We start from the raw sequence: 25,335 nt of genomic DNA, 5'->3' as shown, positions 1-25,335 counted from the left end.
ATGAGGTGACAGACAATAAGGAACTGAATTAAGATAGAAGCTGTAAATGGAAAGATTAAGATGCAAGAGATGTTGTGGATGCCATTTAGCAATTGAGTAAGTATGTGCAGTGAGGGAGAATCAAGAGTAAAAGTTAAACATGAAATTGATAGTAGACTGGAAGGATGGTAGGGCCTTTGACACACATAGAGACAATGAATTCAGTTTTAGACATGTTGAGTTTGGGATGTCACTAGGCATCCAATTTTAAATGTTCAATCAACCATTGGTTATCTGGGATTGAAGATCAGATGAAATACTGAGTAGATATTTATAGCTTTATCTATCTAATTTATTTATCTATGTATAGATGTAGAAATCTCTTTGTCTCTGTCTCTGTCTCTGATATCCACATAGATGATAGTTAAATTCGTGAGAGCTAATGAGGTCCCCAAAAGAGGGAGGTTAGAGGCAATAGGGTAATGAGGGTCCAGGATAGAGCCTCGGAGAATACCCCCCATAGATGATGATTAGGAAACTGAAAAATGGTCGTATAGACAGGCAGAAAAATTGGAAAGAGCAGTGTCATGAAAACCCAAAGAGGAGAGTGTATCAAGGTCGCAGTGATCAACAGTATTATATGCAGCAGACAGGTTGAGAAGGATGAGGATGAGGTTTTCCTGATAATCCAAGATTGAAAAATTTACAACTATTTTTTGAGTTCCACTATCCAACTAGTTTCCTCTAATGATACTCTAAATAAGTCATGTTGTAGTTAACATTTTTTTAGCCTTTCCATAAGAATAATATATCTTGTAAAACTTTGCTAAAATTTAAACTATACATATATTTCCTTCATCTAGTTTATCTTTTCCCAATGGTTTACTGCTACATATTGTCTGCCTTCTAGTGTTTAGCTTAATTTATTTTTAAATGTTTCCAGAGAAATAGAGTCATCACAGCATTTTTTGCTTTTGCTTTTTCCCCCTAACTTCACTGAATATTACTAGAGCATGACTTCCTACACCATTCTAAATTCTTCCCTTTGTATTTACATCTGTCAGACACTAGTCAGGTCCTTGCCTTACTTGTCAGTTAACTAATCTATAAAGATTTATCTCCAAACCTTTTCCTTACAAGTCAGATTTGCTATTCCATTAATCATTTCCATCTCTTTTCTTTGGTCTAATCTAGTTTTCCCCCCTCATCTTTCTCCTTTTTATTTTTCTCTTCTTTGTTCTTGTTTGTCTCTCTGGTTCTTTACATCTGTTCATCTATCTCTCCTTTTTTCTTCTTACTTCTCCTTATTTATTAAAGTAAAATGTTTAGAGTAAAATAGTACAGGAAGGCTCATGTCACCCCAAATATTCAAACCAATTTTTTTATTGTCTGTCTCATGGCCATATATTCATATACATATATGCATTTTTTTTATTTGGTGTAACTTTATTTGATCTTCCTTCTTCAAAATATCTGCATAGCCACAGTTTCTTTTAACCCTTAAATATCCATTTTCCCCTTCAACTTTCATACCCAGGAACAAATGTCCACCATCTTGTTCCCTTATCTCACTGGTGAGTTCCTCCCAGGGCCTTCATGATGGGGACAATTCCAGGTTATCCAGTCTTCCTGCCTGTCATTGTTCTATTTCTGACTTTCCCAATTTCGGTATCCATGCCTTAGTTAAGTCTTACTCTAAAAATTGCCTCTGTATCTGGGGTTTCTGCATCCTCATATTTATCTATCCACCTCTTCAGCCTTCTTATCTTAGAATATCTGTCTACTATGCCATTTTGTTCTCTCATAAGTGGGTTCCTATAAGGGATAGCCTCTACTGGACTTCTCACATTTTCCTCTTGGCCCTGCTTCTGACTTCCTGAACTTCTATATAATGTCCCAATGTGGGTATCTTCTTCCTCTTTCCTTTTTCATTTTTTTCTCTCCTCCTCCCTGCCTTTCATCTGTCTTTTATGTATTGTCTCCACCCCACCATTAAAATGTAAGCTCCTAGGAGACAGAAAATGTTTTTCTTTTAGCTTTTATTCATATTCCCATCATTATATACCTAGAACTTAATAAATCATTAATAAATGCTTCCTTCCCAGTCATGTTAAAACTTTAAAAATTAAGAATTGTAATACTGGATTGGGGTTACCATCTTTCCATCCCAGGCAAGGATATATAGACAATTCAATTCAAAGCATACAACTTTTCTTTTTAGTCTAAGCTTCAAAGAATGGTCATGTATCCCCTATGATTTCAATCTTATATCTCTTAATGTTCCAATTTAGATTTCTCTAAAGAGTTAAGATAACTATATATTCAACTATATATTCATTTTGGGGTGCAGGATGAATAAATTTTGTAAGTTTTTTTTTAAATCTAGAAATGTACCTGAATTTCTCATTCAAAGATTAGAAATGTGTCCCCACATTCTTAATTTTCTTAATAAATCCTTATATACTTCGACACATACAACAGTTTATCTTAACCACTTTTAAACCATTTATACTTTTAACTTATATTGCCTTTAAGGTAATGTGCTTCACATTTTAATTATATATTATATAAAATGACACTTTCATTTTTCTAAAAGTTACCTCTTTTGAATTTCACTGAATATTCTTAGGTTCCTGGATGCAGGACACACAAGGTATATTCACTATATTCATAATCCTCTTGTTATTACATATTTTCAACTTATTTTTTAGGATGGGCATTAGTTTAATACCCTCGACTGATTGGTTGATCAGCTTACAAAACATATTGCCACTTCAGTGGAGTGCTTTGATAATTTGTTCTTTAGGTGAGACAGATTGGTTTGATCAATACCCTGCCTCATGCATATATGCATGTATAATGTGTAGTCAATAGATCTTTTTTTTCATATTAGTTTGGATCATCTTCTTTCCAAAGATACATATTGCAAGCTATTAATGCCTATCTACCTTACAGACACAGATATATGTAGACTCCCTTTTACTTCTTGTTCTGGGAATTCTAATCAAATCAACAGCACCACTGTTACTGGAAAAGGAAAGACTTTTCTCTGGCTCTTTTTTACCATCCTTATTATTTCCTAGACCAACATACCTTTTTACTTGGCAACTATCAACCTATGTACATTAGAATGTAAGCTCTTTGAAGACAGGACTATAAAACTTTTCTATTTGCATCTCCAGCATTTTGCATAATGCCTGGCACATAATAAGTGTTCAATAAATATTTTTTAGTCATTTATCCTCTATGTTCCTTACCAGTTTCCTGACATAAATTTACCACATGGGGTCCATTCAATCTGCCTGAGTCCTTTACTTTCTGTTGATATTGAAATAATACAAGTAAAGTGCTCACCTATAATCTCACTTCCTTACCAATGATTCTACTCTTTTTAATCTAAATTTCACAGATGAGATTTAAAAAAAAAGATAATACCTGTTATTCATTGTTCCTTATTGGTTATATGATGTAGTCTGCTTATATTTCTCATGTGTCTCTCCCATGCTCTTTGTGTAATAATTATTTTTAGTTCTTTGGACATGTGCTACTGCATATCTCATAATCATAACAAATAAATATACATATGCACATGTAGTTGAAGGATTTGGTTCAAATGAGATATGGTCCCATTTTTTTTTTTGTTATTTCTCTACAAACCCATCTCATTTTCAATTGTGAGCTTCCTAGCTTAAAAAAAATCATTTCAATTAAAATGGCACTTAAAAAACCACCAATCACTATATAATAATTTTATCATTCTATTGCACAAGTATTATAGTTTAACTTATACATGATTCCTTTATTGTTCATTAGTCTATAATATTTAGCCTCTTAAAGGAGCCTATTAGTATATATTTTAAAATTCTAGGTTCTTACTTAATTTCCCTATGCTGTCTACCTTATGGTAATTGTATTAGAGGTAAATAATATTAAACAAATCTTTCTTACCTTCCAAAACAAGCTATGGTATGGAACTGAAAGGGGATACTTTCAAAAATCTGAGTCAGAACAGACCAGCATTATTCAAGCTATATATAATTTACTCATTTAAATTCACATAAATCATCTTTTCTGAAGCAAGCAGTTCATCTAAGATAGTATCATGTCCCCTACTTAATGTCTTTCTATTAACATTTTATTTTCAATAGACATTTGTATATTTGAGTTAATTTATTTGGTCAGTAATTCATTCAATAGCAACAATTCATATTTATATGGCACTTTAAACACTAGAAAATACTTTCTCCACAGTAATCACGTGATTTAATATGGGCAATATAATTCTCATTTATAGATGAAGCAACTAAGCCTGAAATTGTGACTACCAGGGGTTATGTTATAAGTACCATGGTAAAAAATTCAAATCTAGGTCTTCTGATTTATAGTACAAAGTCCATCATATTATGCTATTTCTTAATCATTCAATACTATTAAATGCCTACTATATACAAGATTAGGTAATACTGCTATCTTGGAATTCATATCTAAAAGTTTTGACACATGTACATTCTTTGAAGCTCCTCTATTAGAATGAGTTTCTTAAGAGTAGGTATTGTTTTAGTTTTAGTTTTTTTTTTCCTTCCAGTACATAGCACAATGCCTAGCACATAGTGGGTACTGCATAAATGTTGGAAGCTGGTAGATTAACTGATTAACAAGGAAAATATTATATTTTTTTCTTTCCATTAACATATTTTCAAAAGTCTTTCTTTCCATTATCATAGTGCATTTGCTCCAGTTATAACTACCACCACATATAATATATTTTTCTCTTTTTTTTACTAAGTTTATTTCATCTTCATACTTTAGTAAGCTTTTTCCCTCCTGCAGACTCATTTGATGTGAGAACCAAATAAAGACAATATATTTATGTTTTATCTGGATTCCAATAATGTAGCCCATAATTCCAAGCCAAAGGTGAGAGAGGGAATACAATCTTACTTCTGGCAGAGTCAAGTATTTCTGGGACTTTTATTTCTGCATATCCCAGAGAAAGGTTTCCCACAGAAAACATTTCTTAAGAGTGGCAGGAAAACACACAGTTACAGGGGAATCTCTGAGAGATTGTATGTCCAAATCTTTGGAAATGCATGATTCCACTCTTCACCATTTATATGCTAGCTAGATCTGTTTTTAACTTGAGTACCTATATTACACATGTATTCTCTATCTGCATAAATGAAGTCCAATATAACAAAATCAATTCCAAAGATTTTAATATAATATTTCAAGCACTATTTAAGATTCTTTCTCACTCAACATGAGGAAAAGATTATGAAATATGAAGGAAACACTATCTAAGCCAATCCTTCACAGAGAAGATATGTCAATATAATGGTTCAGAAATTTTTCAACTCTGTGCAATACAAACTCATCTGAAATGTTATCTGAAAATCAAGAATTTTCATTTCTTGAAAATCCCAAGAAATATCAATTAATCTACATTGAAATAGGGATCACATAGAATAATTCAATTCAATGTAGCAAACTTTTATTAAGTATTTACTATACGTACTTTTTTGGAGGACATGGAGGATTTAAAGTTTCCAATTTCATTGGTGAAATAAACAAGGAAACTTTTTCAAAAAGTCAAATATTTGGAGCCTTGCTTTGTCATTAAAATTCAAATAAACGTGATATTTTTTTCTTTCTATACCTACTTTAGTTACCAAGGTAAGTAAATTAGAAACTTCCCTCAAGGGTTAATAGTATCTTTCTTTGGAAAACTCCATAGGAATGAGTGATGTACTATTTTAATGAAATTTGTTAATACTTCCTACTTTTGGCAGATATTCATTATACTATGATAGCTGAATTGTTCCAAAAAACTAAATAGAAAATTTTTACCAATCAGAAAACATTTTGTACTTTGAATATGTAATTGAAATTAGTCTAAGACCAAATTTTGTGACTGGTAAAAATGATCAACTATTCATGAGTTTTATTTCATTGTGAAGTGAATGTTTTGAAACTCTTGTCAGCAGTTTTTATAATGCAAATATGGGTACCATAATGCTGAAGCCAATAAATAACATTTTATGTGAATAATGATTTTTTTTCTGAATAATGGGATAATTATTCAGAAGTACATTATGAGTGCAATGAATTTATAGACATCAAATCACTTTAGCGTGGAGGGAGCCTTAGGTTTTCCCTTTAAGAAAAGGCTTTGGTCTTGTTTCTATTTCTATGACTTAGCCTCAGTTTTCATGTGGTTAAAATAATAATATCTAGCAACATGTCACAGTAATATGTAAAGATTTATTGAGTAATGTGAGTGCAAACAATATTTTAGACACTCTCAGACAGGTATCATAGATAGAAAACATTCCTTTATAGTAATAAGTTAGCACTCAACTAAAAATGTAGTTTAAAAACAGTAGCTTACATATCTAAAATATTGTTAAGTGTTTTTCTTATGACCATCCTGGTGGGAGAGGTGGTACAAATATTGTTACAGATTTTATAGATGAGTAAACTAAAGCTCAAAGAGGTTTTGCTTGGATTTATACTTGACAATGTAGTTGGGATGTATGTGCCTCAGATCTCTGAAATTCTGAATTTGACTAAAAAGTTCGAAGATATTAAAAAAGATGTAGCTGCCAAGAAGAAACCCCCTAGCCCTTAATGCTAAAATGTAGTAATGTTTTGATGGTTTTTGATTTGAATCAAAAGCTCCTATTCACTGCTCTAGCATTAGATAACTTTCTTGTGCTTGAAATAGTGAGCTAACTTTGAATTAACATACACTCACAATACCAAAATTACCTTTTATTATACCACTCCCTTCCCATTCAATCCCATCTTACAATCCTCTGACTCTCATATCTGCTTGTAAGATTTTTACATTTGAATCATGGTCTCTCTTCTGACCCTTTTAATGTGGATTCACCTTGACCATTTTCACAGAACTTGAACCTTGGTCTCCTTACTCATGTCAATCATTGTTTCAATAATAGCACTTACATTTATATATTTATGAGAATTAAAACAAAAAATTAATGCATCTTGATAAATTTAAAGTAGCCTTGAAAATAAATATAATTACACCTTTTAGGTCACAAAATATGATTAACCAACTTTCCCTTCCCTCAAGAGTGGCAAATATAAAGGAAATATGCATGCTTTGTTATTTATACAGCATATTTTGCTTTTCACAACAGAAAAGTAATTTACAAAGCTCATTTAAAAATACATTGGGGCAAAGCTAGGATTTCAAGGTGAATTAATAATGCTACCTGTGAAAATACATTTCTAGCATAATCTTTAAGGATACAAATTTCCAGTTCAATAATATTCATTTCATTCCATAAATATACTGTGCATCAATAGCATTATACTAAATCTTTTCAAGTTGGTTTGAAATAGGGAGTGGAATCTGCTTTGGTGAAAGATTTATTTCTCTTGTCTTGATTCAAATTCCTTGACCTAGTAGTAAAAGAAAGGGAGTAATGATTTATCTATGTACATTTCTAGTGCTTTTAGTTTTTTTGTATGGATGTTATTTTCAGATAGATTTATCTGTACTCCTAGATTATGTACTTCTTAATGGAACTTTATTAAATTCTAGTTCTTAGATACAAGAGGAAAATATTTGCAAATGTTAAATGGTTGCCCCACAGGGCAGAATGTTATTTTCATTCATTCACTTATTCAAAAAACATTTATTAAATGTCTACATTTAATGTATATGCAAAGGTTACCACATGCAATATGATTTTGCTTAAAATGGGAGGGAGGAAGGAGCAAATATATCATTGAACTGGTAAATCACTAATATGTTTCAAACTTGTTATATAGCTGCATCTATTTAAAGACCAGATGTAGGAGCATTTTATAAATATTCTTAGATGCCTTAAAGTGCTTATTAAACAAAACTTTGGTCTCTATTTTAACATTTAGATTGGTTATGATTTATAATGTCTTTTTCAACCAATCACGGCAATTTTCTATGCAAATTGCAACATTTGCCTTAATGTGGTGTTTTATTATAAAGCTGTAAAACAGACAGTGGTGAAAGGCCTTGTAGTGATGCTTTGATAAACCATTAGAAATGAAGGCCTTCACTGCTGCTTCACTTACAGAGGGAATCTAAATAAATCTGTGTAATGGTTCTGTGTCTTTCCTTCCCTCTATGTTAAGCTATATTTCTGCTTAATGTAATCTGCAATTACTTACTTTTCCCAGGGAGAGGATATTCAAGTGAAGAAATGAAAGCCATTTCCTATCTCAATCAGAATCCTCATCTCCCAAGGCATCCCTTAATTGTACAGATTGTGAAAGGCACTCTCTCTTTGGCTTTACAGTATTTTTTCACTCAAGAGTAATGAGTTCCCAGTTCTTAAAAATTCATCTAGAAGTCCTTGCAGTCAAGATACTATTGTCAAAATGTATACATGCGATTGATTACCCAATTTATTGGTGATATTGTATATGCCATCATCGTGCAGTTTAAATGATTTTGACAAGTGCAAAAAAGTATCATTGACAAGTGCAGAAATAAATGATGGGTTTAAGCTTTCAGATGTTTCTCTCAGCATTTCACTGAGTGGCAGGTTGATAAATTAAAATTATAGTTTGTGGCATCAGGCTTGAAAGAATAAACCATTTTAGATTTTAAAAAATAGTGCTTCAGAAACTTTGTGTAGTCTCCAGAGAAGTGGCCTGAAGAACACTGCAGGGAAAAAAAACAAAAAAATCAACTGAATTTCCTAAAGGATTCATTCATTTTCAGATAGCAGTGTCCCCGCTTGGAAATTTTTAGGTGGATAAGATTGACTTAGTAGTATTTGTTCTTTTTTCTCTAAGAGATATACAAAAAGTTGATATGTTTTCACATTTTCCCTCTAGGCTTGGCCAATATGTAATTAATTCTTTTCTGTCAGTTGTACACATTCAAAGCTTCAGGTTACCTTTCCATGGAAACATCTCCTTTGTCTATGATATAACTGAATTTCCAGATTATAGTTCCTAGGCAATGTTTCTATCATCTTTTCTAATTGTCATGTAAGAAATATAAAAAAATATTTTATCAGTGACTCTCATGTAAATTTATCTTTGATGATATCTTTTCTATGTTAGTTTCTACTTGTTCTCACTATCACCATCCTATCTATTTCTACTCTTTCCCACTATCACCACTATCAACTGATCTCATAGGCTATAAAACTTCTAGCCAATGCTCCTCATGTCTTCATGCCATCTCATTTCCTTGCTTTGAAACCTTGAGTGGTTATCCAAATAATTATGCATGCTCATCACTTCATGAGAATTCAAAGAATCATGTAGCACAACTTATTTAATTTATAGGTGAGAAAGCTGAATACAAAAAGATCTTCTTTTAAGTCAGTTCCTTCCATTTTTAGACATCTCTAAGAAAACTCTATTTTGAGTCAAAAGCTACCTCCTTAATTTTTCCAACAAATGGCTGTAGTTTTATTTTCTGCAGCCATGGAGAAAAAGGTGTGATTTCTCTTCCATATGATTTTTAATATTGGAAGATAGCTATAAAATACCTCATAATTCATTATTCTGCTCCAGGTTTGATATCCTGAGTACTTCAGTAGTTTCAACTATTGTGAATAGAATGTGGATTTAATTAATCAAGATGAGTTCAAATCCTACTTCTAGGCACTTACTAATTGCATAATTCTATGCAAATTATTGAAAGTCTCTCAGCCTCAGTTTTTTCACTTATAAAAATAATGCATTACAGCATTGTTGAGACCATCAAAGGGGATAAAAATGTAAATCACTTTGCAGTGAATGGTAATGAATCCTCCTATCATGCCCCCTTTTCTGAACACATATTTTATCAATATCCTTAAAAATGTGGCACCTTGAATTGAACAAAGTGCTCTCGATAGGGACTCATCCATCACAGAGTACGATGAGACTAGTTTTTCTAAATTTTTTACATTGCAATTCTATTTGTAGAATTTTAAATTAACTTACTTTTTATAACTATAGTTGACATAGATTGAGCTTGTAGTCAACTGAAATTATTTTCAAAGAACAATGTATTTTTGCATGGAAAAAGCAGTTTTCCTCAAGTTAATACGTGTGAAGTCATTTTTTGTAACTTTCCCACTTTATACATTTCACCTTGTCATATTTGGCCCATCATTTCAGACCATGAGAATCTTTAAGGACTATAATTCAATCATTTAGAAGTTAACTATCTATCTATCTATCTATCTATCTATCTATCTATCTATCTATCTATCTATCTATCTATCTATAGTTTAACTATATCTCCTACTCTGATTTTTTTTCTAAAACATCACTAAGCTCACCAAAAGCAGCATGCTATAAAATAGTGATATCAAATTCAAACAGATATGGATTCCTGCAAGCAGCAGAGACTAACCTAGAAAACCGCAACTTAACACTATCTATGTGGTATTGTATTTTTATTTGTTTTAGTCAACATTTCCTACTTATATTTTAATTTAATATTTTAATTTGATGCTGGGTGTGACACTTCCTTTGTAGACCAGAGAACATTGGTTTAAACTCAACACTTTGAAATCCTTATGATAAACTTTATTAATTGTATGAGCTTGTGTAAAGTACTCAGACTTATTTGACTCACTATTTCCTTATCTGTAAGATGATAGCATGAAAAATGGATTACATGATCTCTATGTTTTCTTCTAGATCTTTCAATCTATTATCTGGTGACCACATCTAAATATAAACTACCTACAAAATAGTGATTAGAATAGAATTCAGAACAGGGTATGGTACTAATACAGACATCCCTCCAGATTGACATCAACAAGTTGCTAATCCAATTGAATCATCTCCAGAATGTATTCCTCTTTTTTTACCCATAGTTAAATAATCTCTTTTTGTTGACCTTCATATTTTCCTGAGTCTCAGCTCAAAATTGAATTAGCTTTCCTGACATTATTCTCACAAGCTCACGGAAATCTTTTGTATTTTCCATTGATTAAATGCTCCTGCTTCCATTTTTGTTCATATGCTTTTAAAATCTGAACTCATTAAAAAATTCCTTTGTGAAACCATATCAATCCCTCTAGATACCTTCTTCTTTTTTCCTTATTAGAATAATTCATAGTTGTAATAAGCAAATTCTCTTTCTTACAAACACCATCCTTCTTGAGTTCTCTTTCTCTTTAGAGTCTCAGGACATGTGGATCTATTACTTTTTTATTCTTTGAAATCTGATTTTCTAAAATTTTGTATATACATATGGTGATTTTCAGCATTCCCTTCTTGACTATCAGGAATTCAATGATGATATAGTTATAATGTTAGGTTTGATTATTATTGTGAAATGGGAGCCACCTGCCAGTGGTTGCTGGAGGACTAACTCAGGCCTATAGAATGGATCTCTTCATGTGAGAGGATGATGATGATACAAGGAGACTGAGAGGCAGATGGTCCTTGTGGATTGGGAATGAAGTAAATTGGAGGCAAGAAGAGAGAGGCCAGACAATACAACTCCCTCTCAGTCTCCCTGTATCATCATCATCCTCTCACATGAAGAGATCCATTCTACAGGTCTGAGTTATACCTCCAGCAGCCACTGACAGTGTTTCCCATATCACAACAGATTATTTTTGTTTCACCAAGTAGTTCTTTCCTGTTGGTCACAGTTAGTACTAGAATAGTAATTCTCTTTAATATTTCTTCTATTGTGTGAGAGAGAAAATCATCAACAAGCTAATTTAAGAATTCATCAACTATTCTGCTTTAAATGGAATGGTTCTTATGGGAAGAGATCCAAGTAATTGAAGTCTTCCATAATTATAACCTTTCTCAAAAGATGATAGTGAGAAAATCACCTTGTAAATCTGGAAGAACTATGGAAATGTGAACTATTATTGCCATTTTATCAAGTCTTTGTGCCAATTTGGTGAACTTTACTAATTTCCTTCATCTGGATTGACAGCAAGTAGTATATTCCAACTTTTTTCTTCCTTTTTTCTTCATCCAAATATTTTCCACTATTTTTCATTTCTTCTATTTTAAGGAATTCTATAATTAGGGAATTGATTTTGATATATAATGCTTTTCTGTTACCTCTTCTAATAGATGTATCATTTGATCTAATAATCTCTTTTAATTGTCATATTCCAGTCTAGTGACCCATTCCACTAATGACCAGGAGGTCATATTTGTCCAATCATATTACATTCTAGGTAGCTAGGTGGTGTCTGATAGAACACTGGTTCCAATAGAAGACCTTAGTTCCAATAGAATCTCAGATACTAGCGATGTAAGTCTCAGATGTGACCTTGGGAAAGTGACTTACTATGTCTGGCTCAGTTTCTACAACTGTGAAATGTTTTTTATCATACCATCTACCTCTCAGGATTGTTGTGAGGATCAAATGAGGTATTTGTAAAGTGCTTAGGATAGTGCCGGGTATATTTTGCTATTGTTCAGTCATTTTAGTTGTATCCAATTCTTTGTGACCTTATTTGGAGTTTTCTTGGCAGAGATATTAGAGAGATATTAGATATTGTGACCTTATTTGGACTTTTCTTGGCAGAGATATTACCATGTCCTGTTCATTTTATTTTAAAATTGAGGAACTGAGGGATTTAAGTGATTTGCCCAAAGTCACATAATTAATAAGTATCTGAGATCAGATTTGAACTCATGAAGACAAGCCTTCCTGATTGCAAGCAAGAAAGTACATAATATATACTTATCTTCTCTTCATCTTATTGTCATTTTTCAATTCATTGTTTTAAATCTATATTTTTATGAATTAGCATACACCTCCTATGCTTATAAGGACTGTCAATTTTCTTTTTAGTTACTTTCTTCTGCTAATTAGTAACCACCTTCTCCATTGTTTTTCTTCAATGTAACACATTCAATGCCTTTTATAGTCTACATATAATGTTATGTGGCTATTGTTCCCTGACGCCATCCTTTTCCAATTTTCAATTTAAAATATAATTGTTTAGATTGTTAATCTCTGGGCAAGCATTTTCTTTCCAATCATTGTGATAAGGATCTCATTTCCAGCAAAGAGGTCAAAACTCATTTATCTCAAATTCCAGTTTTGAACACAATTAATATAATCTGCTGTTAATAGTCCATATTTTTTCTGTCTTCTAACATTCCAAACTTCAGGTCGAAAAAGTAATATCATAATCTTGTTATTTTATTGTCCAGTTTTCCTTCGAATTTATATAAGCTATATTTTTAAAACCTGACTTTGTTCCATTTGTCCTGAATGATGATAAATTATAATAAATATAATGAAATATCATCCTTTCAAATAAAGCATGTTGCTCCTTAGTATTGTACAAGGTACACTGGATTTGGAGGCACATAACTTGGATTCAAATTCTGTATTTATTCTTGGTGTGACAGAGCTAGTCTATGCTCTGATGGCCTAAATTTGAAAAATGATGAAAATAGATGAGCTATAAGGTTTTTTGCAGCTCTGCATAAATGATCCTATAACCTCATACCTCAGGTTTTTGTGAGACTAATCTCTTGAAATGCTCTCTCTCTAATTTTTTTTTACCACCTAGTTTGAAACACTAAATTTCATTTTTTAATTTTTCCCTTATTTTCAATAGATTTTAGGTAATTTAAATGAAAACTAAAGCAATTTAGAAAGAATAACTTCTCTTAAATATTCAGTTTTCAAGAAAGACATAGTGCAGCTTAATTACAATATGAAAAGCCATTGAAATATAGAGAATTAAAGAAGGATTATAACAATATTATATAGTTTACCATATTATTAAACAAAAATTCTCAGAAAACCAATAAAAGCAGAATGGAAAAAATATTACATTATAATTCACATTCTAAGAAGTCTAATTGTATTTTGTAAAAAATCATTTTATGAATTTGGAAACAAATTGGTCTGAAAAAAAAACATTTTTACACATACTTAAAATGGTTTTCTTCCATAATTAGCTATGGGAGCTAACATTTAGTAACAGCTAATAATGGGAATCAAAAGTCAACTTGAATTAGAATCAGGGAGATTTAGATTTGAATTCTAAGTCTAATAGTAGCCAAGAGTATAACCAAGACAAAGAAGGTCTCTGAGGCTCAGTTTTCTCTTCTGAACAATAAAGATAATAATACTTGTGTTAACTATCTAGCAGGCTTGTTGTGAGATCGAAATGAGATAATATATATAAATCATTTTGTAAAACTGAAAATGCTATAATAATGCAACAGTTATTATTGAGAAGGAACATGACACAGTTGATAAAGAATTAGTCTTGGAGTCAGAAAGGCCCATATTGAATTTCTGTCTCTGACACATACTGGTTGTGTGACCTTGGGCAAAGTCTCTCAGTTTTCTGGGCAGCCTCCCTAATACTGTATATTGTAGAGGAACTGTTACTAATCTGCATTACCAAAATGGACTTTCCTTATGCAGAAGTTCTCTGAAGAATGAGAACAAAGATACATTTTCCATATATTCTACTATAATTTTCTACATATTCTCTCTATAGAATTCTATATATAGAATATTTTCTCTCTCTTTCTCTCTCTCTCTATATATATATCTAAATATAATTTCTATATATTCTACTATTATTATGCTTGTGTTTCCAAAAGGTAGTACTTGAAAGAATGGTTATAATCTGCAGAGAGACAGATTGAACCTTGATGGAAAGAAAAAGTTTCTGAATAAGGAGGTAGTGGGTTTCCTTTTATAAGAAGTCTTCAAAGAAAAGTTACATAAAGACTTGCCAGGTATGCTTTATAAGGACAGAAAGAAACTAGCTTTAATGGATTCCTACTATGTCCAGTATCTATGCTTTTCACATATTACCTGATTTCATTCCCACAATAAACATGGAAAATGGGCATTTTTATGACCCCATTTTACATTTGAACACAAGTAAAAAGATGCCAAGTGATTTGCCCAGAGTCATGTATCTAGTGTTTGAGGCTGGATTTGAAAGTCTTCCTTATTTCAGGCCCAGTTCTCTACATATTTGTACCATCCAGCTGTGTCTATACCTCTGTAATCCCTTTACAAGAAATTCTTGCTCAATTATGTCTTGCATTAAATGGTTTCTGATATTCCTTCTAATTCAAAATTTTGAGCTTTTAATCACAAACGCTATATGAAAGTATAATATAAGAATAGCTATTTCAATAATGAAGACTTTCACTTGTTCTTTTTTGGTCAAAAGCTGAGAAGTTAATACATTTTTGGTTTTCCCTAATTCAATTCAATTTATCTCTTGAACATTTGTCACATACATACTTACTCTGCCCATGGGTTAGAAATAAAAAGACAAAATGAAAGTCAAGATAACTTGAATAGTATGATTTTATCCTTCATATGATAAGACTTGAAAAGGGGGACTGTTTTTGTTTTTTGTTTTTTTTTTTACTTAAATCTAACCACAGAAAGTGACTGGATACTGAAGTAGAAATAATAGAACTTGAATAGGGAAGAAAATATAATTTTACATTAGATTTTATAATATGAAAGGTGATGAAGGCTGCTGTGGTCTGCTATACAGTTCAGCATCCAGGGGAAAACAAGTGTCTCAGAGAAGATTAATTAGGACCTCAATGCCTAAGCCTTCATCAGAGATTCTATCATGTGAGGGTAAGTTACTCACTTGAATAAATTCTGAAGATCAAAGAGAGATATTAAGAAGAAAATGAGTAGTCATTATACTCATGGGTATACATCAACCAATTTAGATTTTTAGAAACAGCTATAGAAGTCACAAGTAATCTCAAAATGAGCTGAAGCTGGGAAAGAATGGGAAAGATGACCAAAAACATTAATTATTTAAGTTAAACTAGAAATAGAAGATGATCAAATAAGGATGTGACTATTGCTCCAGGCTAACAGGATGATCTAGTAAAGGACAACATAGAGGAGATAGAAATAATCAACTCTTATTTTGCTTCTGTTTTCTCTGATGAAGAAAATGATTATAAAGATAAAAAGAAAGGCAAAGTTCAGAATAAAAGTGGTAGGAGTCAGCAAATTAAAAATGTCAAAGAATATAGCTACTGGAATTTTAGGTGTGACACAGGAGGGAATAGTCTTGATGGACTTTGCCATAGTAAACCCTGCAACTTCAAGTTTAGCATGTAAAAAAACTTATTTTTCATTTTTTCCTCAAAACTTGTTCATTCTTCCTATGCATCCCATTTCTCTTGATGGCAGCACTATCTATTCTTACTTGATTTGATTTGAAACCTGAGCATTGTCTTTACTCTTCCTTTTATCTGAGCTATATTTCCAATCAGTTTTCCTGTCCTGTTAATTTTATCTTTATTTATCTTTTATATTTATCTCCCCCTAAGTATTTAGTTTTCTTCAGCCCTCCCTTTCCCCTAACTGAAGGACTCATTATCTATCAGGTGGTCAGACAGGCTATTCTAGGAGAGGACCATAACTTAATCCTGACAGAAGGTCTAAGGCAGGAGACAGCCCACAAGAGGCAATATTCAGCCAGAAGGGGAATTATCCAAGTAAGGTTCAAGATAATGCACTTGGATTTTATGATACAGTGGAATGTAAAGTGGCCAGAGCTTCAAAGTTTTCTGATTCAATTCTCCCAATCTTACTGGAAAAGAAGGGGGATAGCCGTAATTATTTTATTCAGAGCAAAGCAATTCAGGGTATGAAAATGCAAGGCATAATGCAACAAACTATAGCCAGTAGGCCAAATCTGGTTTTTATATCTAGAAGCTAAGATTATATTTCATTTTTATTGTATTTAAAAATGTAAAAAAAAATAGTCTTCAGACCATACAATTGGTGGTGGGCAATATTTGGCTCTCTACCAAGACTCTCGTGTTATGTGATGCATCTTTCTTATACTCATTATCATCTGCCTCTTCAACTGCATTTTAATTATACTTATTTCTCTTTTTTTTTTCTTTCAAGACCTTAAAAAATTTGGCCTTGAGATAGCTAGCTGTAAATATTGCTTTTGCTATTAGCTATACTGTGATAGAGAAATTACTTAGACTCTCTAAAACTGAATTACCACATAAATAAAATAAGGATAATGATACTTGTTGTATCTACTTAAAACAAAGATTGTGGGTAATCTAGTGATATTTTCTATATAAAAATGCTTTGTAATCTTTAAAGCACTATACAAATCTCAAGCATGAGTAATTACAGCTCATTCATGAGTCTGTCCAAATTTGCTTCTCCAAATAAAAGTCATGATGTAGGTCAAAGAGAAGTGGGTTACAGTCAGAAGATCTGGGTTTGAACTCCCTATCATTTCTTGCATCCTATGTAATTGAGTAAATCCATTTCTAGGCTATTGTTTTCTCATCTATAACTTATCTCAGATATCCTCCCTTTACATCTGAAATCCTACAATGGTTCCATTTCCCAATTTTGTTAGAATATTGTCTTGATCCTCCTTTTAGCCCAAACATATCTTTTTGTTCTTTTCATATTTTAAAATCTTATTTATATATCTCTTCTACTTAAATGATAAGTTCCTAGAAAGCAATGAACTTCTTTTTTCTTTTTTTCATTGATCTGTTTCTTTCTCCTCCTTTCTTTCTTCCCTCCTTCCCTCCCTTTATTCTTTCCTCTTCCCTCCCTTCCTCTTTTCTTTGCCCTTCCTTCCTTCCTTCCTTCCTTTCTTCCTTCCTTCCTTCCTTCCTTCCTTCCTTCCTTCCTTCCTTCCTTCCTTCCTTCCTTCCTTCCTTCCTTCCTTCCTTCCTTCCTTCCTTCCTTCCTTCCTTCCTTCCTTCCTTCCTTCCTTCCTTCCTCTCTCCCTCCCTCCCTCCCTCCCTCCCCCTCTCTTTCTCTCTTTCTTTCTCTCTTTCTTTCTCTCTTTCTTTCTCTCTTTCTTTCTCTCTTTCTTTCTCTCTTTCTTTCTCTCTTTCTTTCTTTCTCTCTTTCTTTCTTTCTTTCTTTCTTTCTTTCTTTCTTTCTTTCTTTCTTTCTTTCTTTCTTTCTTTCTTTCTTTCTTTCTTTCTTTCTTTCTTTCTTTCTTTCTTTCTTTCTTTCTTTCTTTCTTTCTTTCTTTCTTTCTTTCTTCTTTCTCTCCTCTCTCTTCCCCTCTCCCTCTCTCTTTTATTCTTCCTTCTTCCCTTTGTTCTGTTGTTGATATTGAATTGATTCAAACATTTCTCAAGTACCTGCTATGTATCAGGCATTATGTATATAAGCTCTGGAGCTACAAAGAAAGGCAAAAGCAATTTCTACTCTTAAGCATGTCACAGTCTAATCGAGGAAATGACATGAAAACAATTAACAAGCAATACTAGAATAAATTGGAGTTATTCTACAGAAGAAAGGTACTTGCATTAGGGGAGATTAAGTGAAGTTTCCCACAGAAGGCCATATTTTAGCTGAGACTTGTAGAAAGAAAGGGAAACCAGGAAGTAGAGATGAAGAACCCAAGTAATCTAGTCATGTGGGATGACAAGCAAAAATGCCTATCTGACAAAGGCATGTCAGGTGTGAAAAACAGCAAAAGAAAAATCCTGTCACTCATTTGAAAAGTAAGTCATTATAATAGCAGTGGGAAGGGAGAGAATTGTAAAAAGAATGAAAAAAATAGGAGGAGGTTAGATCTTAAAGGATTTTGAATATCAATAGAGGATTTATATTTGATCCTAGAGATGGTAAGGAGCGACTGGAGTTCATTGAATGAGAAGTAAAGGAGGTTGAAATGGTCAAATCTGTACTCAAGGATTATAAATTTCACAGTTTAGTGGAGGATGGACTTAAAATGAATTGATTGATGGTTGGTATCCTGCGCATAACTGGATCCCTGTAGTGATAAATAAGATAATGCCAAAATCAAATACTGGTTAAATCACTTTAAGGGTGAGAGATGATTCCAGTTCTAGTTTATATTTTTCCCAGATAATAAAGGGAATAAGGAAAATATGAAGTGGTTTGTCAACAGTTTTATGTCTTGAAATGTGGGCCTTGGCTTTCTATTTAGAGGCACCTTAAATAATTTGGGAATTTTTTAATTAACTGTTTATTATTATATGTCATATAAAATATTTCAGATGGACTATTTATGATAATAACTGCCAGTCAATATAATTGACTTTGATTTTTAACCCCAAATTATTCTGGCTTACACTACAGTAAATAAAAATTTCAAAATTTCCTAGAAAACACACACACACACATTCACATATACATATATATGTGTACATATTTTTATATATTATTATAACAGATAATTCACACCTTGGACATTTTAAAACTTAATAAACCCAAGAAACTTTATATGTTTCTGGTCCTTTATAAGTGAAGGCTGGCTAAATTTCAGTGCATCTACCCCCACTTTAGCTAAGAAAGATGAGGAAATGGGCCCTATGTTGTTTTCAAGGCCCATCAGGGTTTGAAAAGATTCAAATTTTGCAGCTGTAGTCTAGGGGTAGAAGTAGGGCCAGGCAAGATTGTATATAAATAAATGCTATTTTATTTTGACTTTGAGTGGAATTTCCGTAGTGAATCTGAGGGAAATGTTAAACTGATCATTTTTTCCTTAAGAATTGAGCTTCTAATCACAGCTCAACAATTTTTCTTCATGTACTAAAATTTTTAGATTTACAACTTTTTTTTTTGCTGAATTTAACATTTGGCCCTTTAGTCTGTTTTCACAGTGGCAGGTTAAGTTTTATTGTCAATCAGTGTATACAGGAATCAAAGAAAAAATTTGATTTATAAATTTATGTTAATTATAGTTATACATTAAACATGTATTGATATTTTCTTCTGATTTTACAAAATTTATTCACAGTTATTGGCACTTATTAATAAAGATTTGACATAGTCTGTTACATTTTCTTGACATTTCATTTCCATACATATTTATTTCTTCTTCATATAAAAATCATCTTTTTGCAACTGCATGTAACACTAGGCAATGCACATAAAAGAAAAGTTTTATTTTTGGATGTAATGTGAAATACCAGTCCAGTAATAATTCAGCTCTCTGGCTGCCGTTGGGATCCATTATGGGTCCATTACATCTGAAAATGCCTCATAAAATAGTAATAGTCCAGTGGAGCAGTAAGTTACTAAATAAGACCCTGGTGGCTCAGAAGAGTTAAAGCAGTTTCTTAAGGTAGATTCCTTTTAACCAGTTTAGACCTTAGCACACTATTCTTCGCCCCCCCCTTGTCCTCCAACACACACACACACACACACACACATCTAGTAGAGACAAAATTGTTCTTGAGATAAGTGGGACCATGCTTTTAAGTCACTTAACAATCCATAGCAAAATAGCAAATGCCTTTGCCAATGAGTCAAGTAACTTATTATTTTCAATCAGTATACCAAGAGAAATGTTGTGGTAATGAAAGTAGAACAGATTTTAGAGCCACCTGGATGCAAGCCTTATTTCTGACACACACTGTGCTGTATCACCAAGGGCAAATCAATTAACCTCTCAGTGCTCAAGGTAGCATCTCTAATACCATAAAGTGACCACTTGCATTGCTATGAAAGATCTTCACTGGAAACTCTCCATTCCAATTAAATCATGGGTTCTATCCCCAAAAGTCTTTGTGTGAATACAGCAGATGGCTTTATTATCCAAATATTGCAAGTAATGATATTGAAAAATTATTAGAAATTCAAAATCTGTGATGGAGTAATGCTATCAACTTGTTGATCCTGCTTTGGTTTTTGGGGAATGGAGTTTTCCCAAAGGACAATTTGGCCTCCATATCTGCAGGTTTAAATAAACACTGGCTGAATTTTATATAATTAAAAACTTATATGCAAATAAATTTTATTATTTTGGTTAAAACCTTGACTAAAGTTTCAAGAAGAATATAAAAATATGAAAAGCAAAAGTTATGTGGCAGGTGGTCATGATGTTATGAAAAGAAAAGTGGAATCAACTCAACTAATTCATGAGAAAGATGGAAAAACAAAACCAAACAAAACCCCAAAACCAAACAAAACAATACAAAAACCCTACCTCAAGTGAGACCAAAATACTACTTCAATCCTTTTGAACAAGTAAAGGAAAATTTGAAAATTTAAAATAAAAAATCCATTTCAGCTACGAGGCAATTACCCAAAAAGGAGAAAACAAATCTGCTGAAAATGTGTATATGAAAAAAATTGTTTTCTATTTTAAAATTTTCTGGTAAAAATACCCCATGTTTCCCTTTCTCTAATTCTTTCCCCAGACTTATTCTGCTATTTGTTACTTAGCATAAGCTTAAAATATTTCTTAGAAAATTGTGAAAGAAGAAGAAATTCTACTGGTTAATGAATGAGGTGAGCACTTAACATCTAATAGCAAAATTCAAAAGTAATGGGAAAAAAAGTAATCTTGATAATTTCCAATTAAGAAACTTCACTTTAGTATTTCTGGTTAACTTAGGAGGCATTAGCTTAATTTTCTTTACAAATGGAGCAATAATCTTGACAACTTGCTTATAATTTCCCTAAAAGCAAGCGCCAAGAAAGAACATATTTGAATTCTTTTTCATATTTGATATCACATATCCTTCCACCAGTCATAAAAAAGTATTTAATGCTTTCTAGTTGACTAGCTATTAATCAGAATAAACTTCTATATTTCACAAAATTGACTCCTCAAAGACAAAAATCCACAAATATCATATGAATTCCAAATTGCAATAATGATAAATGTCTACTATTTTCAGCAGTGCCATCATATAATAAAACCTGGGAAAGAGCATTTGGAATTTGAGATCCATGCCATGATTCAGCAGTTATACCAGGGTTGGGTAGCTTAAAGTCTCACCTTTATTTGCCTCAGCGTGCTTCCTCTGTATGTTCAGAGCAGCATTCAACATGATGGTATTGGGGAGATGAAAGTGAGGTAAGAGGAAAGCATAAAAGAACATATATTGGAAGACAGGTTTAGAGAAGAAGAGAGGAAGCAACACTGAATTAGAGAAAATGAGAGAAAAAGAGAGAAGAGACATTGGATAGAAGGAAATGTTAAGATTCAGAGGACCTGAGAGAACAAACACATAAAACTAAAACTTACCTTTATATTGTAAATCTATCTTTTTAAATTTGCTTTGTGTTATGTTTTGCTAAAGGACATAAAGTTTTATATGCATTTACTGACTGAATTATTTATATTACAAAATTATTTACTGTATTTATTCAATGGCAAATTTTTAAGAAAGAAATTTCAAAACATAAAAATCAGTGTGTTGATGTATATATAAAGCATGCACTGACATGATTTCATCGAATATGGAATTTACATCATATCAGAAGGACCCTATTATTCAACTAAATTAAACAATTAATGTTGAAAGAAGATTTGCAGATATACTCACCCAACAGACAGGAATGGCTCCTTTGATTCCAGTCTATCAAGTAAATAACACATATTTTAAAATATATACACTGAAAATAAATAGCATGCTAAATATTTACAAGATGCCTGCTCATTAAAACAGTAAAATTATTGCATATAAACGCATAATTTAGCAATTCTGAATAATTGAAAAATATAAAATTACTTCACCCAATGTGTAGTAGACTTATTTCTCTCTAGATTAATATAAAAAGATAACTGAAATGGAAGATTGTTTTAATTTAAAGGAGAATTCTGTCTGAGTATAAAGAATAAAAACAAATAAATGGAGAAAATAATCTTTATATTCAGTATATTTACTATTCATGAGAAATTTTTGTAGGAAAGTCCATATATTATCTCTTTATGATTCAAGGAGAATGAATTTACATTTGACTTGACCAGACTTCAGTTTAATCACTAATTCCTTTGGTATATAAATTGTATATTTTATGTTTGTGGTTTAATCATTTTTAGTTCTATCTGACTCTTTATGAAGTCTTTTGGAGTTTTCCTGACAATAACACTGGAGTATTTTGCATTTCCTTGTCTAGTTCATTTTAGATGAAGAAGCTGAGATAAACTGGGTTAAGTGACTTGATCAGGGTCAAATAATATTAAGTGTCTTTTGCTGTAAATTGTACTTCTTTAATTAACACTTCTGCCTTAACACACTGCACTGTTTATTGTATTATAATTTTGAATGGTGTGTGTGTGTGTGTGTGTGTGGGTGTGTGTGTGTGTGTGTGTATGTGTGTGTGTGTGTGTGACAGAGAGAGAGAGAGAGAGAGAGAGAGAGAGAGAGAGAGAGAGAGAGAAAGAGAGACAGAGACACAGAGAGACAGAGAGAGAGAAGAGAGAGAGAGAAGGACACAGAGACAGAAACAGAGAACTAGAGACAGAGAAAGAGAGATGGATACAGAGAGACTGGGGTAGGAGTGGGGGTGGAGGGATGGGGGGATTGCCTCCTTAAAATAGTTTTCAGACATATGTGTTATGAAGGAAACCATTAAATTAAAGATTTCCTCTAAGAGAATTTGCAATGCCCACGCATACCCATGGGGAAATGATTCAGGGATGTCATTGACAGTGAGCACTCTTAAAGGTTAAGTTTAGAGATGCAAAGAGAGGTAGAGAGGGAAAATATCTCCATAGTTATCCCGAGTTTTTCTCTAAAACTAAGAAAAAACAGTAAATGGTATATCTCATAGAAGTGATACTGAAGAAATTACAATCTGGACTCTGGTATGAGTAGTACTGTACAATGACGACCTGTAGGATGACAAGAGAGCTCTTGTCCAACTGAGCTAATGAGCAAAAATGTGGAGAACTAGAACATGTGGAGAACTATGGCACTTTTATAGCCATTCAATCCATGGGGAGAGCTCTGGCCCCTTACCAGTGCTGGCTTGTCTATATTAATGTAAAATATCCTTCCCCTAAACCAGAAAGAAGTTTGCAGGTTAGCTAAGTACATGGGCTTCATGTTCATACAAATTGGGTTCTATTAAGAGTGAGATTCTGAGAATGGTTGGGAAACAAGGCATTTGAAACTTTTATATAATATAGCTTCAAATTAGTTAATTTTATTATACCTTTTACTTAATCCAATTAAGCAATTTACTAAGGTTATGATCTTTAAACAGAAGTTTGATTAACATGATAGGAAGAAATGACTGGAGAGAGTAGCTAAACAAGGGCATAAGCCATTAATTAAATGAGCCATATTCCCTAAACAGAGAGTTAGAGCAATGGTGTTAATCAATAACCATTCTTGTCCATGGTCCTGACGTCTTTTAAAGACTATCCAGGGATAATATACTAACACAATTATAGAAAGATGCCAAGGTCCCCAGTTTTCTATAGGTATATTTTCCAAAATGAGGAATTGTCATCTAGCCACTATCTACCTTAGTTTCATCATCTATAATGTGGGGATAATGATAGTACTTATACCACAGGGTTGTACAGAGAATCAAATGAGTTAATATGTATAAGGTACTTTGAAAATCTTTTAAAACATATATAGATGCTATACTATTATTATAATTACCTTAATGTGTTTGAAGTAGGCTGAATATAGTGGGTTATGGAAGTAGAAGAAGTTGAAGAAGTAGAAGACTAAGGTGTTTAAGGGGATAAGAATTAAAGAGGAGAAGAAAACAGAGAAGAAATTGAACTTATTGTAGAGGGTTTGTGAGAAAATTAATAAGAATAATAAGCAGTACACCCTGAGTGATGGTGGCAGGAGTGTCCTAAAGTTGCAATGATAAACAAGACATATACTTCTAGTGCTATCTTTCAGTGTGGGAGAGAAGGGGGTAGCCAACCTTGAAGAGAGGTATAAGAGATATGATATTTTTGAGAAAATAGTGAGGCTTTAAGTAGTGACAAAAGATGGAAGAAATGTAGGATGGAAGGAAGATTGTTAATAACAGAATATAGTCTCAGCGGCCATAGTCACAAGGGAAGGGCAAAATATTAAGACATACAAGGATTAGGGATGAATTTTATTCTTAGGGTTTGAGGATGAAAGCCAGCATGCACAATTTTTGTCATTGTTATGCTCACTGACCCTGTTGTTGATCCTGTGCACGCTGAAGGCTGTGGGTCCTCAGGCAAGACAATGTGGCAGAGAATGCACTTCAATAACAAGATAAACCTTGGCAGGCGGTACAATGGTCTTTAGACAATATAGGTCTAACAACCTCTGGTCACATAATATTTCCTGACCTAACTTTGCTTTTGTACCCTGGACCTAATCAAGATACTCAGTAAGATTATTCAACAAGTGAGGAATTTATTGACTTGGCAACAAATCAGACTTGCAAATTTGCCCATAATCTTCCTTTGCTGTCCATTCGTCTTAGTCAAATAAACCCATATTGACAATCCTGAACACTTTGTACAGTGGTAATTGGTCAAATCTTAAGAAGACTCTCAAATCAGAATGAGTGCTTGATGGTCGTTCCCCCACCTTCATGGTTAATATCTGGCATATGCAACAATTTCTTCATGCCAGAGATTAAAGGAAGGGAATTCTCCCAGCTTTCTTCCGGATGGC

The 25,335-nt window shown here is 32.6% G+C and overlaps 1 protein-coding gene across 1 annotated transcript in view; it reads right to left on the bottom strand.

Annotated features, from left to right (window-relative positions):
* RALYL (RALY RNA binding protein like) overlaps window positions 1-25,335 on the bottom strand; it is a 758,144-nt gene that overhangs the window by 76,541 nt on the left and 656,268 nt on the right. The window contains 1 exon segment of the mRNA XM_074278973.1: window positions 22,252-22,284. Within this exon segment, the coding sequence (XP_074135074.1) occupies window positions 22,252-22,284 (33 nt within the window).

Source organism: Sminthopsis crassicaudata, chromosome 1, assembly GCF_048593235.1.
Source record: "Sminthopsis crassicaudata isolate SCR6 chromosome 1, ASM4859323v1, whole genome shotgun sequence".
NCBI lineage: Eukaryota > Metazoa > Chordata > Mammalia > Dasyuromorphia > Dasyuridae > Sminthopsis > Sminthopsis crassicaudata.
This window is presented reverse-complemented; position numbering and strand designations above follow the sequence as displayed.